Source organism: Haliotis cracherodii, unplaced genomic scaffold (genome assembly GCF_022045235.1).
Source record: "Haliotis cracherodii isolate W230 unplaced genomic scaffold, xgHalCrac1.p SCAF_10, whole genome shotgun sequence".
Classification (NCBI taxonomy): domain Eukaryota; kingdom Metazoa; phylum Mollusca; class Gastropoda; order Lepetellida; family Haliotidae; genus Haliotis; species Haliotis cracherodii.
In genome coordinates this window covers 15,992,431-16,009,848 of record NW_027266265.1, presented here as the reverse complement: position 1 = coordinate 16,009,848, position 17,418 = coordinate 15,992,431, and the positions used below count along the sequence as shown (strand labels likewise).

The following is a 17,418-nucleotide window of genomic DNA, read 5'->3' as shown; positions in this document are numbered from 1 at the left end:
TTGTATCCTGACACTGTATCGTGACATTGTACATGTTGTATCCTGACATTGTATTGTAACATTGTATCGTGACATTGTATCTTAACAATGTATCATAACAATGTATCCTGACATTGTATCATAACATTGTATCATGACACTGTATCGTGACATTGTATCCTAACATTGTATCTTAACATAGTATCATAACATTGTATCTTGTGGCAGCGATCGTGACATTGTATCAAGACATTGTATCATGACATTGTACATGTTGTATCCTGACATTGTATCATAACATTGTATCGTGACATTGTATCATGACATTGTATCTTAACAATGTATCGTAACATTGTATCCTGACATTGTATCATAACATTGTATCATGACACTGTATCGTGACATTGTATCCTAACATTGTATCTTAACATAGTATCATAACATTGTATCTTGTGGCATCGATTGTGACATTGTATTGAGACATGGTATCATGACATTGTATTGTGACATTGTATCATGACATTGTATCTTAACAATGTATCATAACATTGTATTGTGACATCGATCATGACACTGTATCATGACATTGTATCATGACATTGTATCATAACAATGTATCATAACATTGTATCGAAACATTGTATCATGACATTGTATTGCAACATTGTATCATGACATTGTACCTTAACATTGTATCCTATCATTGTATCATGACATTGTATTGTTACATTGTATCTTAACATTGTATCGTGACATTGTATCTTAACATTGAATCGTGACATCAATCGCAACATTGTATCGTGACATCAATCGCAACATTGAATCGTGACATCAATCGCAACATTGTATCGTGACATCAATCGCAACACTGTATTGTGACATTGCATTCACAGCAACAATGTAAGCATGGTAAATGAAGCATCTGAGGCTCTCCTTCGTATTGCTCCTGTTATCAGCAAAACAGAAGTCACCTTGAGCCATCACATTAGTTATAATAGTAACATTATACCATATTAACATGAAGAGGGAATTATTACTTCCATTTGCTGCCGATTATAGGCCGAACATCTGAATGTGAGCAGGTGTAGATAAATCCCTGAACTCATACCTTAATAACCATGTGGTGTGCAAGCCAACAGAACTCATCCCTGTGACTAGAATTACATGTTCAATGACAATTTCATCAGCAATAGTGTACCTTTTAATGTTCACCCTCCCAACACAGTCATTGTGCAGTCAGGGTGGCCTCTTTGGGATGTGGATTTTCAATTTCTACTGCAGGACCCGGTTTTTCGCGTGCGTGGGCAAAGTCAATGAAGCGCGTGTAAAAGGACTTTGAATATCCTGTGTATTGGTGTCACTTCACCGTTAGTGCTTGGTTGATTCCCGGCCTTCATTACCACCAGGAGGCTCGTTTAGCTGTCCGCGGCCTGTGCGGTTAGCGGGTGAATGTCAATACATGGAAAGACGTGTGTGTACTTGGATGTGTGTGATTTAAAATTGACGTGTTGCACTATCAGGATTGTTTGAAAATTATTACGTGAACTTCACGAGTTTAGTGGTTTATCTATTCATCATAGCACACAATGAATGGTCTACGATTTAATATGACATTCAGTTGATGTTGAGAGTTCACACAATGTGTGTGGGTATTTCCTATATCAATTACCCGTATTTTCTTGAGTATGGTGCGCACCCCCCTCTAGGGCATTCAGTATTTTTGGGGGAAAAATCGAATGCTAAGTGCAGAAAAAAATTACACCGTAGATCTACCCCTTCAGCGAATTCCGGTAAACGTACGGGTGATGAAAAACTTGGTCAGTACAAATTCGAAATTTGAGATAAAAAATCACCAGACATGTTTATTTACCGTTTAAATTGGATTTTGTGTTCTGCCAGGCGTTGTTTTACATCCAGGGATTAAGATTACCTTGTGTATTTTCTCGTAAACTAAGCCGGACACAGCAATCAGCTGTACACACGTATTCTTGGAATCTACCGGTGATTCGGTCAAGACACACCCAATGATATAAAACTTTACAGTATTTTAATGCAAGGATCGGCAAAAATTGTATCTGAAACTATTTTTTATCAGGAATAATATATCCCAATATCTTGTTAATTTAGTTGCGGCTTTTACTAAACATATTTTAAATAATAATATCCCTTAGCGAAGCAGCTGATCGCTATTGCCGGGTAATTCTTTTTCACATGGAACCAGTCTGACCAGTCACCGTCAAGGCTCTCGCGCACGTGATCGCGAGAACTACGTGTTGACATAGAATCGTCAAACTGTAACAAATATGACTTTTAACGAGTCAAAGTATGGCATTTATGATATATGTATCCATTCTCTGTGAATTAATGTTCGTTTCAAGGCGTCAATAGCGGTAATCTGACCGTGGTTGCTGTTAATAAAGGTGAGTTGCGCGATCTTCCGCTCGCTTCACACGCGATTTCGCTGAAATTAATTAAAACAATATTAAAAGGAATTTTGAATCAAATTAATGAAATAAGTTACATGCATAAGTCCAGATATACAAAAAAAACAACACTTTTTATAGCCAGACAGTGTTATTACATGATTAATTTTCGTACTTCAGTATGGATTTGTTGACATGGTATATCCGGTGTTACGTGCTCACGGCAATATCTTTCCATGGGGAAAAATTTTATAAAAACTCATTATTTCGTGTACAGTGCGCACCCTCTTCTACACAGCTGTGTTTTTTGGACAAATATTTCTCACTATACTCAAGAAAATACGGTAGCAGCTGATTAGTTATTTCATCCACGTCATGGAACAGTTAAGGCATATCTTTTTGATCGTTTATTTGAGGATGTTAGAAATAAAAGTCAACGGAAGAAATCCGTACGCCTGTTGTCTTGTTTCTTTGCTTTATGAAATATTTAGTCCCACCAAATATACATGTTCATTCTGAAATCATGTTCAGATGTCATCAACAGCTCCATTTATTGGTGAGCACTTACAATAATAATTATGGGATACATCAGCATCACAAAGAGCACCACGTGTTTCAGGCGGGTGTTTGTAGCAAGTTCAATTGCGCGTGTTATGGCAACAATATGTTGCATTAGCTATAATTTACACTATAGCAAATGCAAGAATAATAACATCAAACATAAATATAAATGGGGAAGAAAACATGATCTTTTTCAATGACTAGACAGATGGTTTACGTACTTGTCCGTTGTCGACAGGTCGGAATTCGCTTTATGCAAATATTTTTACCCGGGCATAAATTCCATTGGCCAACTTGGTTTTTCAAATTCTGAAAACACGTGGACAGTATGTTTTCTACACACAATGTTGCCTGTGATATTCACTGTGCGCGCGTGTTTACGTGTATGTTTCATCGTTTCTACAGTTATTTATTGGAATTAAAAAATGCACTGCGGTTAACCGACAATAATTGACTCCCGTACTTCATTACGGCGAGGTGACTTGTTTCTTTGTGGGGTTGTTTAACACCGCACAGCTGGGTGACTGCGGACTGTAAATAATCAAGTCTGAACCAGACAATCCAGTGAATTCACGAGCATACGATGACATGCATCAATCTATGCAGCGAGCTTGACCATCCGATCCCGTTAGTATTGGTTGCTGAAGACCAATTCTAACCATGCTAACCCGGATCTTCACGAAGATATTGATATTAATAATTCTGTGTACTTATTTTGTTGTCATTTAAATGTTACGATAACGATGCTACACAGGTTTTGAAGGTCCAATGAATTAACATTACGTCGGCCAGAACGGAAAAATAGACACGTTTTGTAATTTTGAACCGTTGTATGTACATTTAAGGACATGGGTATTTTCTACAGCAGCTGCCAATAATATGTTAAAACATGACAATCACAAGTTAGTTGTAGTAGTGTAACAAACAACCGCGATGTGGTTCGCTATGTTAACAATGAGAAGAAGAATCGACAATTTGACAAACACTAAGCACACTATGTTGATATTTTTTTTTCTTGTTGTGGGAATGTGACCGGGGCATATTTCACTGTGAAACGTCCTCCTAAGGTCGGATGTGTTCATCGTACAGTCAAGTCCTGTTAATCCGTCATTATTGGTTGCATATAATTATGTCGGATAAACGAAATTAGGTAGTATTAACGTTCGTGATCGAAAATCGGACAACTACACGTTCGATAACAATTCAAACACGTTGTACTAAAAAAGGAAATAATCATATTGTTATGTTACTATGTTAGCGGAATACTTTTTCAAAAACTACTGATACGGACTGTTTGTCTGACTTAAAATTCTTTATAAGGCATAATTGGGAATGCAAGTCGCCAATTTGAAACTAGTGCCGCAAATGCTTAGAAAGCTGCTTTCTTAGTGGCTTATGTCGACTTCCTGTTAGTAATTTCATTGGTCGGTGAAACTTCGCGGAAGGTCGTTCTGACGTGACCTGTAATGTCCACAGCGGTTGCGAGAATTTGCATATGAGTTTAATGAGATTGAGGTAATCGAGGCATGTGATTAATCCTGTTTTGTTTATTTAAAGCCGTAATTGTTTATTGTTAAGCAAGTTTATCTCTGCAGACGTTGAAATATGCAGCTACTCGCCGACTCGTCTCGCATCAAAACACTTGTCTGTGTACTCGCGGGCAGATGACCACGGAGTACGTTGATCACTGTGTCGGATTAACGAGGCTAATTAAAAAGTGATTTCAGCAGTTCGTTGCAAATATGGTGTGTCGATGTCGGGAGTGCGAGGCTGTCGAATTAACGGGTCTAAACAGCGATGAAGTATATTGTAGATGTATATTGCTGCACGGTCGATTGTCAAACAATTAAAATCATTCCCGGGTTCACGTTGCCATACAGCCAATTCAAGGAATTCGAGACGTGCACGTCTGTAAAAAGTTGATATAAGTGCCTTAATGCATATCCCAGAAACTAACCCTTACTTGTTGAGAAAGAAACTCGTAAGGTTGTGTCATTGTAAAGTACAGCCTGACGCGTTATTGTTGTGACTGTTAATTTGACGCATTCATTACTGGATGAACGTTTAGGAGTAAATCAGACCTCTTATTGATATGTCCATGTATTTGTACATGTTTATGTACATAAAACATATTAAATTAACTGAAACATGAGGCACTCAAGATGGGTGACAGCAGCATAAAAATGTATTATATTAAAATAGCATAATATTTTTAGATAATAATTTTTTTTAAAATATTTTACCCCGTTATCAATTCCATATGTTATTGGGCAATTCTTGGTATATTATTAATGTTAAATGTTAATTTTCGCTTCGCTTCGATTCTCTTACACTTTCACAATTCTTCGCCAGTGACTGGACGGATGAACGATCGAGCGAATTCCGATTCAAGTAATCGTTGCATTCTCGCAAAACGCCGCGCCTGTGATGTCGATACATAGTACTTTGGCTAATTCGTGGTGTAATCAACTATCATACCACGGAAAGAAATCGTGATTCTCTCATATATGAAGTTTATATATATATATATATATATATATATATATATATATATATATATATATACCTTCTGAAATGAAGAATATTTTGGCATTAATTACGGGATATTGTGCCAACGCGTGCACGGTCTAATTGGCTTTGTATTTATATTAGTTGCTGATGGAATGTGCAGTTATCCCCCTGTTTGTCAATGTAAACAAAACAAGAGGCGACATATTTTAACGTGGAGGGGTAAGTTCATTTATGGAGAAGTCACGTGCTGTATTGCGTCATCCCAGTTGACCGCAGGGTGATCACTGGCTCCCATAAAATTCATGCTGTTTCCCATTTGATTACGCGTATTTGGTGATAGCACAGGGATTACCTAATACAATAATATCCAAAAAACAATGAACACCTGTTATTTTTATTTGTTTAAAACACACGACGTAGGTTTTCCGTATCTGGACCTAATTATGATCCGACTTCCATCTTCATCAATTTAACAAATCAATCTTTGCTGTGACTAGTTTTGAACATCAAGCTGTCGCGTATGTAAGAGTTAAAACTAATCTGAAACTACATTAAAAGTGAGAAGAAGTGAGTGCTGAAATCATACTGGGTATATAAAAGTCCAGTTCCCAGTTTTTTCTGTACCAATTCATCATGGCATCATTGAAAAGCAGACGACAAGCATTGCGGAGAAGTCAACGTTGATCAAGAGAGAAAGATTGTTTGATAGGCATTACTTAGAAGTTGACGGATGACAAGATAGACACAATTTGACGGATGACAAGATAGACACAATTTTTTATGGATAACAACTTCTTTAATACTGTGAAAGGCGACGTTTCGGTATAGATCCTTATAGATCCTCAGTCTTGCTTGACAACGGTATAAGGATCTATACCGAAACGTCGCCTTTCACAGTATTAAAGAAGTTGTTATCCATAAAAAATTGTGTCTATCAAGAGAGAAAGAGATTCACAGGCTAAAGACAGAATCGGAGGCCTTGGCATGAAGCAGGAAAAGACGGGGTACGACCAGACACTGGACAATGCACTGTTTGCGTGAGTTACGCTATCCCGACATGACGGGACACCCATCTGTGGCGAAGTTATGAAATTTCAAGCCCAAAAAGATTATTTCATTCATGTATATCTTACCATATTTGCATTCAAATGGGCCCAACAGTCAAAGTAGTTAACAATAACGGAACATCAAAACTTCTACAAAAGATCGATCTTACTCATTTATGCACATACGTCCTCAAGTGTGCATATACAGTACATGTATTTGACTCCTCTTTAGTTCAACTATCACCCGACCTACATTCCATAAATTGGAATAACACGGGGGTCGTCCATGGGCCCCGAGACCCGCGTTATCGCGGGGGATGACTGTATAACTGCCAATCACAGTGGATAATTAAATATACAGAGTTTCCTGTGTATGGCAGATGTGTATGCCGATTGAGGAATTTGCATTATTTCTAGAAGTACTGTATGCATATGAAATATATATTAGAAAATCACCGTGGGCATGTGGACTGTAAATATCAAATGCCCCACAGCATATTAAGAATAACAAATAACAATCTTATGTTATCCCATACGCATGCAAGCATTATGAAATCGACGCTAAAAACAAGGAAATAAATCTGTTTCACCCAAGGTGATTTGTTTAAGAACATTGGTTTTGTATGAAATAAGACACCCCGCAACATGTAATAAGGGTTAATCATATTTTATTCATCTGAGATTTGATAACAGGCCAAACTGGCTCATGTAAATAACGCTCCCTCCAACACAACATATATTAAATACCGCATTCAGCAATATTCCAGCTATATGACGGCGGTCTGTAAATAATCGAGTCTGGACCAGACAGTCCTGTGATTGACATATTGAGCATCGATCAACGCAATTGGGATTGATGACATACATCAACCAAGTCCGGGTCGCTGACTTTGTTGATGCATGTCATCGTTTGTTTGTTTGTTGTTTCACGCCGCACCCAGCAATATTCTAGCTATATGACGGCGGTCTGTAAAATAGTCGAGTCTGGACCAGACAACCCAGTGATTAATATCATGAGCATCGATCCACGCAATTGGGATCGATGACATGCATCAACCAAGTCAGCGAGCCTGGCCACCCGATCCCGTTGGTCGCCTTTTACAAGCATGGTCACCTTTTACGGCAAGCATGGGTTGCTGGCATGTCATAGTATCTCAATTGCTTGAATCCACATGCACATCAATTCCAACACATTTCTCCTGGGTTTTTTATCTTTTTTCGCCACGGCGTAAGTCATGGATGTAATCAAGGTAATCGCCGTTTCACTTCGACTTATCCAATGAGGACAGTCGGGATTTTACTATCGATTTTATTTGTGTGGCGGCAGTTTCATATATAATATAACCCCAGATCCATATTGGTAATGCTTTACGCATGGAAATCAACCGCGATATCGTGGTTCTAAATATTTGAATCTGCTGTCACAATTATTTTGATTGCTATTAAAATTCCACATGCCCCCCAAATCCCAACACATTTTCCCTGCTTTTGATATTTTTTCACCACCGCGTTACGCATGGAGGTTGACGAAAATAGTCGAAAACAACCGTGTTCATTTGTGTAAGCATTTGCATAATGCAGTGTCGATACGGAACATTGAGGTAAACATCGCCATCACACACACATATATGCTGTCACAATCAAAATCGCTAATATTATACCACATGTCCCCCAATTTCCAACATATTTCTCCTGCTTTTGATCTTTTCTGAAAATGTATGCCATTTTTTCTTGTAATCTCCGTTTTTGACGACTGTTGTTTTCGATTTATATGTATGATAAAACAACACATACATATTCGTCAGGCGGTATCCTTGGAAACCATCATGATTATCATGTTTAAAAATATTGAAATCTGCTGTCACAATTCCAACACATTTCTCCTGCTTTTTAAATGTTTTTCGCCACCGCGTTACACATGGAAGTTGGCGAAAATAGTTAAAAAACTGTTCCGTAAGCATTTGCGATTCTAATGTTATCAAATTCGTGGATTCAAGGAAATGCCATAAATCCCTGTATAACAACTTCTGATAAGTTTATTACATAAACAGAACCACCTGCCCGACATGCTCATTACAGAACATTTCAATACATACACGGCACAGATCACTTTTACGTCGTGCCATGACCTCGTTGTAGACATGATAGAGCTACTGGTCACCGACCAGTTATCGCCATTTGTTGTTTCATTTCTGTCACTCCGTGATTTCAATTCGTGAAATAAGATTCAGTTGATATCTGTTAGAACTTTCGCGTGCCACGTGCCACGTGCCACGTGATCACGCATGCGCTTCAGTTATACATTTGACATTACCAATTTGTCGTCTGCAATCTGACAAACCAATGTTCCCCAAATTCGATCTCTACATGCTTATCTTATGTACTATGGATTTCGATATATACCCATGCTATGTACAGCTCAAATAGGTTCCAGAATTGTATTTTGAGAAAGAAATGACTGACCGATAGAAAGCAATGCCAGAACGGAAGTGCGTCATTGTGGGTTTTTTTAATGTTTGAGTGAATTAGTCGCGTTAGCCCGCATGTCTTTGATAAAACTGTATTCGAGCTTGGCGATTATTGTGGGTTTTTAAAAAAAATATTTCCTCACTAGTGTTTTGTTTATCATTTTCGGATAAATATTTCTCTCTACTAATGAAAACGAGCAAAATTAAAATGATATCCCGTGCGACAACGGGGAGTTGGCGATAATTTATAGCCAGTAGCAATACAGTCTAAATAATTATGCCAAATAATATGTAAAGCGCACAGAAAGGCTTGCATTTCTAATTTCAGAATAAGCGCGTTTGTTTACGAAATGTTGTGTCACATGATATGCAAATTAGGTGTAATGCCAGGTCACCCATGCGCCGGAATAAAGCTTTTTGCCGGATCATGGTTGGTCTGATTACAACAATGCTTATCGTTTGTACTGAATTGTTATATTCTGACCGTACTTCAGATGGAAATCGCGCGGATGTTTAAAATATGGAACTTCGTGGACATATCGTGGTTGGTTACCACATGTGACAAAGATTTCTCATGTATATATTCTGGCATTAAACATCGTGTCCGTGCCGATAACTCGAGGTGACAAATGCCGACTGACATGACTAACATCACACGAACGTCTTTCGCATGCTCGAATTATTCCGTACCGTATCGCCACATAATAAAGTGGCGGAAGGGAACATTGAGGTGAGTATCGCCATCACACACACATATATATATGCTGTCACAATTAAAATCGCTAATAAAATCCCACATACATATTTGTCAGGCGATATCCACGGAAACCAACCGCGTTATCATGGTTATAATATATTGAAATTTGCTGTCTCAATTCCAACACATTTCTCCTTTTTTTTCGCCACCGCGTTACAGTGTTCCGTAAGCATTTGCGATTCTCATGTTATCAAAATTGTCATACAAAATTCATGAAATCAAGAAAATGCCATAAACAATATAAACATAAACAACTAAACAACTAAAAATTCTCTTGCAAAATTCGTGGGTTCGAGGAAATGCTGGCTTTGATTTTATTAACGAGGTGCCATAAATCACTGTAAAAACAACTTGGTGACACTGACAAGTTTATTACATAAACAGAACACCTGCCCGACATGGTCATTACGTAACATTTCCTGTGTGTTACAGCAAAGATCACGATTGTGTTTGTAGGAATTACCATAATTAATTCACATGGTGTAACTTGCGTTGACCATACGATGAGACCTGACATTAGGCACAAGTAGTCAGCTGATCCGGTCGAAGAACTCTCAAGTTGTCTGCACATCCGGTAAAAGAGCCCTCAAAATGTAACGAAATGTCATTTCTTGGGTACCTGAGACAGTCAAAGCTTTTGAGAATTTCCTCATTCTCTCTCCAATGTCTTTTTGTTTGAAGGCAACATTGTATTACGCTTAATAATGACGATGTACTTAGAGTTGTATATTTTATTGCCGCTTCTTCTTCTTGGCAGCTGATGGTAAATAAGCCGCACTCGGTTATCTCCCTTGAACGCGCGCGAATGGCTTGCCCACCAATTCCAACACATTTCTCCTGCTTTTGATATTTTTTCGCCACCGCGTTACGCATGGAAGTTGGCGAAAATCATCGCGTTACGGTGCGTTATAGTATTCCTTAAGCATTTGCGATTCTAATGATATAAGTTTTATTACAAAATTCATCAAATGAAGTTTGCAGTTGCCAATTGAAATGACCCTACTGTTTTGCATCATTTTTTTTAACATTTTCCCTTTCTAAGTCAAGATTACTGTTATTTTTTTTTCAAAAGTACATTAATACAAACATAATGAATGTATGTTACTATTTGTGTCTTTCTTCATGCAAGTTAATACTTTTTTTATAACAAAAAGGGGGAAAATATGTAAAATCAGGCAAAACTCAATTTCTACACAGAGTTATGGGAATTGAATTGCCGTGCCGGCAAGAGGCCACCCTAACTGTTGTGAGAGAATATAAAGAACTTATTTGCACAATGTTACAAGTGAGACTCATTATGGCATGGTTGTGTGTGTGATATCAGGATGTATCACATTACAGTGCTAGATATTATCAAGGGGCACATCAATGCATTCATGCTGCAACTGTCATGGGAATCTGCAGTGGTCTAATCTAATTCCACTGCTGCATAAGCAGTAACACCGCAACCTTTCATTCACAGGACTCTAAAATACATCGGCATAACCACAATTAAATTGAGAACACTTCACTCCTTAACATGTTTCACTACTTTCAAGTGGTGACTGATTTTAGCCCATATAAAATGGATATGTGTAAATGAAAGCTGCAGAATTCTTTTATTGCTTAAATGTTTTAAATTTCTTCCATCTCAAAAATAGATAAAACATGATAACACACGACCCAAAACATGGGTCACTGCATTAACACCAGACATCCAGACCCAGGGCCTGTTAGAACATCAACACCAGACATTCAGGGCTGGTCACAACATCAACACCAGACATTCAGGGTCAGTCACTACATCAACACCAGACATTCAAGGTCAGTCAGTACATCAACACCAGACATTCAGGGTGAGTGAGTGAATCGATGAGCAAACTTTTTAACCACTAGGCTACCCCACCGCCCCTTGTAAAGTATGTCAATACCAGACATTCAGGGTTGGTCAGTATGTCAAGTAGCACTGATAAGGATATGACATCAGAAACATTCTTGGAAGTAAAGCGTGCCACATGTTCCCAGCCTTGATCCCCCAAAAGATAGAACTCAGTATCCCCTGGACTCCAACATAGCTATCTATAGAAATAGACATTCATAATACTTCCCAATGTCATTCAAATCAGATCTTAGTTCTCACAACCGCTAAACAAAGATTTGAGGACATCCCATTACGGGTCACGTCAGACTAACCTTTCGCGAACTTTGACTGACCAATGGAATGACTGACAAGAAGTCGACATTAGCCAAACAGAAGGCAGCTTTCTTGTGCTTTACGGCACTAATTTCAAATTGGGGACTACGCTTCGAAACATATTTTGACAAACTGTCAATTAAAAATTTGAAACCTGAACAAAAGAACATTCTTGAATGGCTAATAGATGGTCTAGATATTATGGATTCAGTCATAAAGCCTTTAACTATCGTTCAGAATACCCCATGTTAAAATTTTTGAGGTTGCATGATTAGAAATCAAATTCCGACGGTCACTTTAATGATCGGGTAAGCGATTCTCTGATTGGTCGGATGAAAGATCGTTCTGATGTGACCCCTAATGGGATGTCCTCAGATCTTTGTTTAGCGGTAGCTAGAACTAAGATCTGATTTTAATGAGATTGTAATACTTCCGCATATCATATAGAATATTCAAGTATAAATGGACGGCATATCACGGTGAGTGACTGTCACTTGCAGTGAGTTTACAAAAAACCTATACATAGCTGTTGTAACCAGTACTGTGCTTAACATCAATAACTAAACTCTGTTTCTATTATCAAGAGTAATATAATGTGTGTCTATTGCCATTTAATACTGTTTTTTTTGTGTAAAACAGACATACATGTATCATCCATCCTACATTAAATAACATATAAGTCTTGGGAAATAAAAAAGTATGAAATAAAAAACGAAAAACAACCTTGTTTCTATAACACGATAAAAACGATTTTCCGTTTGTATCTTGTAAAGCATGCGAGAGTAGGCGGTGATGTATTACAGGGCTGCTCTTGCATGGCTTGGTGTGTGTGGAGTGATGGCTTGCATGGACCAGTCATCCTTGAACCACCAGCAACATCTGAGGGATGACTGAGTGGGCGATTGGATGTGTACAACACATTTAACATATATGTTCATCGACAGTTGCCCATCAAGTGAGGGAATAGGTACATGAAAGATGGTGGGCAGTCATGTTAATCTTTCATTAACATGATCAAAGATTAGATTGTGAAGTGTAAATGATTCACCAGAGATCATTTCCTTGACAGCATACGATGTATCAGAGATCAATTCCTTTACAGCATATGATTCATCAGAGATCAATTCCTTTACAGCATATGATTTATCAGAGATAAATTCCTTGACAGAATATGATTTATCAGAGATAAATTCTTTGACAGCATATGATGTATCAGAGATAAATTCCTTGACAGCATATGATTTATCAGAGAGCAATTCCTTGACAGCATATGATTCATCAGAGATAAATTCCTTGACAGCATACGATTTATCAGATAAATTCCTTGACAGAATATGATTCATCAGAGATCAATTCCTTGACAGCATATGATTTATCAGAGAGCAATTCCTTGACAGAATATGATTCATCAGAGATAAATTCCTTGACAGCATATGATTTATCAGAGAGCATATGATTTATCAGAGAGCAATTCCTTGACAGAATATGATTCATCAGAGATAAATTCCTTGACAGCATATGATTTATCAGAGAGCATATGATTTATCAGAGAGCAATTCCTTGACAGAATATGATTCATCAGAGATCAATTCCTTGACAGAATATGATGTATCAGAGAGCAATTCCTTGACAGCATATGATCTATCAGAGATCAATTACTTGACTGCATATGATTTAAAGATCAATTCCTTGACACCTTATGATTCACAAAAGATCACACAGGTCTGAATGCAGTGAACTTGCAGAACTAATTCTTCACTATTACCACTATAGAACAGTCACTCATGCGTTACAATCACAACAAACAGACACTTTGAAACTTCTGTTTAAGGTTGTTTCCTGGATATCAAGATGTGAAAAGCCATATACAGATTACCTCAAATTAAAATACTGGAGCACATTCTCAATTTTATTTTCTCTTTTAATTTATTCAACATTTAAAATAACTAAAATTACAGAGTTTCAATTCATGATAAAATGGTGCAGCCGATATGTTTGTGGTGCAACCTGATTAATTACTTGACTGACCTGGTGCAGGTGGTAAAACAGAATGAAATCATACCCTGCATTAAAGCATATTGATACACACAGAGTAGGCAAGTCTCAAACACGGATAAGATGATCCACTAGTGCCCGGTGTGAAGCCGCCGCATTGTTTCCGTGTATCCAGGGTCATCGTTAACTTCTTTATGGCTACACATAATTAAATTTGAGTTAACTGAAAAAGTTGGTCTTGAATGGCTTCACTCAAACTGCTAGAGCTGCCAACTTGCTTGATACTCTTTCCTTGTGAAAGCTTTAATCATGGCACTGAATTTAGTGTTTTCAGTGCTTCACAATGTTTTCTGTCAAAACACATGTTGTTCTAACATGGCTTAAATAATTGGACTGATTAAGTCCTCTCCCAAAGGTGTATAGGACAATAAACCACGGTTTATAGTCTTTGTTTGGTCGTTATCATGGTGATACAGGTATTTTTCATTGCTTGCATTGTGTACTCATTTCTCATAAACATGACAATTGTTAACATGATAGAAAACACACAATACACTCCTTGTGATGATGTCATAATGTAGAGTCAATATACTGACAGGTTGACCTGCTATGTACATGGGCTGGTATTGTTCATGTGTAGCTTAACACTGATAGCAGGCACTGCTAATATCAAATATAATAACCATAATTATGCAAAATAGATTTGATAATTATTTCTTTTCAACTAGGTGAAATAAATTAATATTCTCACAGTGATCAATCAATAATTTCCAAAAGCAAACACTTTCCAAAGAGAATATCAATCATAACTGTCCGTTCTTGCGATTCTAATGTGAACAGGCGTGTGATATATTATTTATACCATGCACTGACCATGCTAACAGCTTCAAACAACTGGTCGCAACAAGACCTGCTGAGCTATGGTCATTGGGGTCACCAAGTTACATATGTGACGTCTAATCACAAACTCAAAAGGTATTCTACCACAGGTGGGGCATATTTATAACTTTGTAGTGGTTGCCAGTACAGTTTCCTTTTACTCAAACATGTGTTTAAACATTGTGCAACTTTCCTAATAAGGAAAGCACACATAACTTGACCTTATACTGAGGTCAGTTACAAACGACTGTCCATGATAAATCTTTGATATATCACTTCAATTAAATAGGAATGAATGTGTAACATAATAAAGTACAAAATGTTCTTTTAAAACAATTCATAAATATATCTTCAACGGACGACCATAACTTGATGGAATTGACCTGTGAGTCAGTCAAATCACCACAGCTGCAATAAAAATGTCAAATTCTAAAAGTAAAATTCTTTTAGTGAAAACTAATAACCACATGATGTCATGAAAATGAATAACACTTAAAATATAACGAGAGGGTTATAAATAACTACACTCATCTAAAGCAGGGGTGTAAACATGGCCCCAAAAACTCGACAGAACCCATGCCTGCTTCATTTGTGTGGACAGATTCATGGTATAAAGTTCTTACCGTTTCCCGGAACTTGGATATTGGTTCCATACCCCTGTACGGCATTACTCAATGGCTCATCTTCATCAGCTTTCGTCACTGTAAATCTCACGGATGCCATAGTTGAATGAATAGGTGTACTAAATCCAACTTGACACTTTCAGAAAGGCACTGACTCACGTTCACGAACAGCAGACGGTCGCTTCAGTCTAAAACATTACTCAGATCACGTTTAAAAATAAGTGTAGATGAAATAAATAGTGGAGTGGTTATATGAGTTGCGAGATTTCAATATCAAGATTTCTTTCCTCCATAGTTCAGATCTAAAACAAAACGCCGCTATCTGTCAACGTGTAGGAGATTTCCTGCTTCTCGACAACAAATGATGTTTACCACACCACACCACTTACCTCCCTTTTTTCGTATTTCATGGTTGGAAAATAAATCACGCCGAGGATTGACCTTACTTAGGCTGCAGAGTTTCACTCGTGCAAATACGTGAAGAAAACGGTGTAAGGGAAATAACTCCAACGAAATTTATTTTGCAAACTTCAAACAATATTGCTTCTATGTGATAACTGATTATATTACACGTTTAATCCTATATTGTTACCACAAAGAGTATCAAATAATACTGTAACAGTAAAATGTATTGTTGCAAGCTGTTACACATTGTTATGAACTCTAGGTGATGGTACAATGCATATATATTAATTCTATTATATTATAGACCTTTTACTATTTATTTAAGAATGTCCCTTCTCGTACTAACTTTCTAAAACTTTCTAAAAATATTGCCGCAGAATGTTAAACATAAATATACTCAACTAACCACACCAAAAGGCGAAAGCTGCAAGCCGCATTTCCCGTTTATCAACAAACCAGCTTGTCAACACGTTGAATGTAAACAAGCAACAACACAGATGCTCTATTGAAAAGAACCGCAAACTCCGAATGGCCCTAGTTTGTTTTCATGAATAAGCAGTGTTTCCGGTTTGAAGATAGTTTTGTGGAAGTAGTATCGACCATGTAGGTGTTCTGGGTTAGAAAAGGTCCCCAGAGTCTCACGTTTAAATTTAACGGGTATCGGGTGGTCAGTTTTAGTGAAATGATAGATCGTCGTTGAAGCTTTCAGTCACTGGTTGATGTGCTCCCGACCTGTGATATAGCTGGGATATTACTAACTGCGGTGTAAAATAACACTCACTCACACTCGCTCGCCCAGACTCCCGAGCACCCTATCAACCTTGAGAATTGGTCTTCAGTAACCCATGCTTGTCGTAAGTGGTGACAGACGGGATCGGGTGGTCAGACTCGCTGATTTGGTTGATGCATGTCATCGAAACCCAATTGGGTGGGTTGATGCTCATTATGTCAATAACTGGATTGTCTCGGTTATTTACATATCACAGTCGTAGAGATGCGGCGTTATGCCAACCCGCCCCCCCCCCCCCCCCCCCACCCCCTATAAAGAAAACAAATAAATAAATAAATAAATAAAAATAATAATTAAATTAAATTAAATTAAATTAAATTAAATAATGTCATTTACACATCAACTTGTTGTCTAGCTATTGGCATTCGAATTCCACAAAGACCATGTCTCAGTTTCTCAACTTGTATAATGTCATGAGCTAGAAAGGGATTGGGCACTCTGCGTGGATCAAATAGAGTTCTCCTTCAACTTCATGGGTGCATATACAGTGTTATACAAGGCCCTCGTACATCCTCGTGATGTACAGATAGCCTCATTACTGCCTTGATAAAACCTTGCACCCAACTGCATTGGCATGTTGATATGATCGTCGGATATCAAATTAATTCTTTTTCTAACATTTTAGAAATCCGAAGAGTGATCGATAGAATGTGAAACACGATGAATCCACAAGACTGGAGATTATGACTTCAATTTTTGTGAAAACATGATTGATTTTATAATTGAATTAATGTTCCCCTGCACGTCGAATTACAAGGATCTTAATACCAATATCAAATTCTAATATTTGCATCGACTTTTAATACGT

At 37.6% G+C, this 17,418-nt stretch overlaps 1 protein-coding gene across 3 annotated transcripts in view; it reads right to left on the bottom strand.

Moving 5' to 3' along the window:
- LOC139454116 (solute carrier family 12 member 4-like) overlaps positions 1-15,782 on the bottom strand; it is a 188,626-nt gene extending 172,844 nt beyond the window's left edge. For all 3 annotated transcript variants that reach the window (XM_071235634.1, XM_071235636.1, XM_071235637.1), the window contains exon 1: positions 15,416-15,782. In XM_071235634.1, coding sequence (XP_071091735.1) covers positions 15,416-15,515 — 100 coding nt within the window. In that variant the 5' untranslated portion in view covers positions 15,516-15,782. The remainder of the gene's footprint in view (positions 1-15,415) is intronic.
- Positions 15,783-17,418: the final 1,636 nt, after the last annotated feature.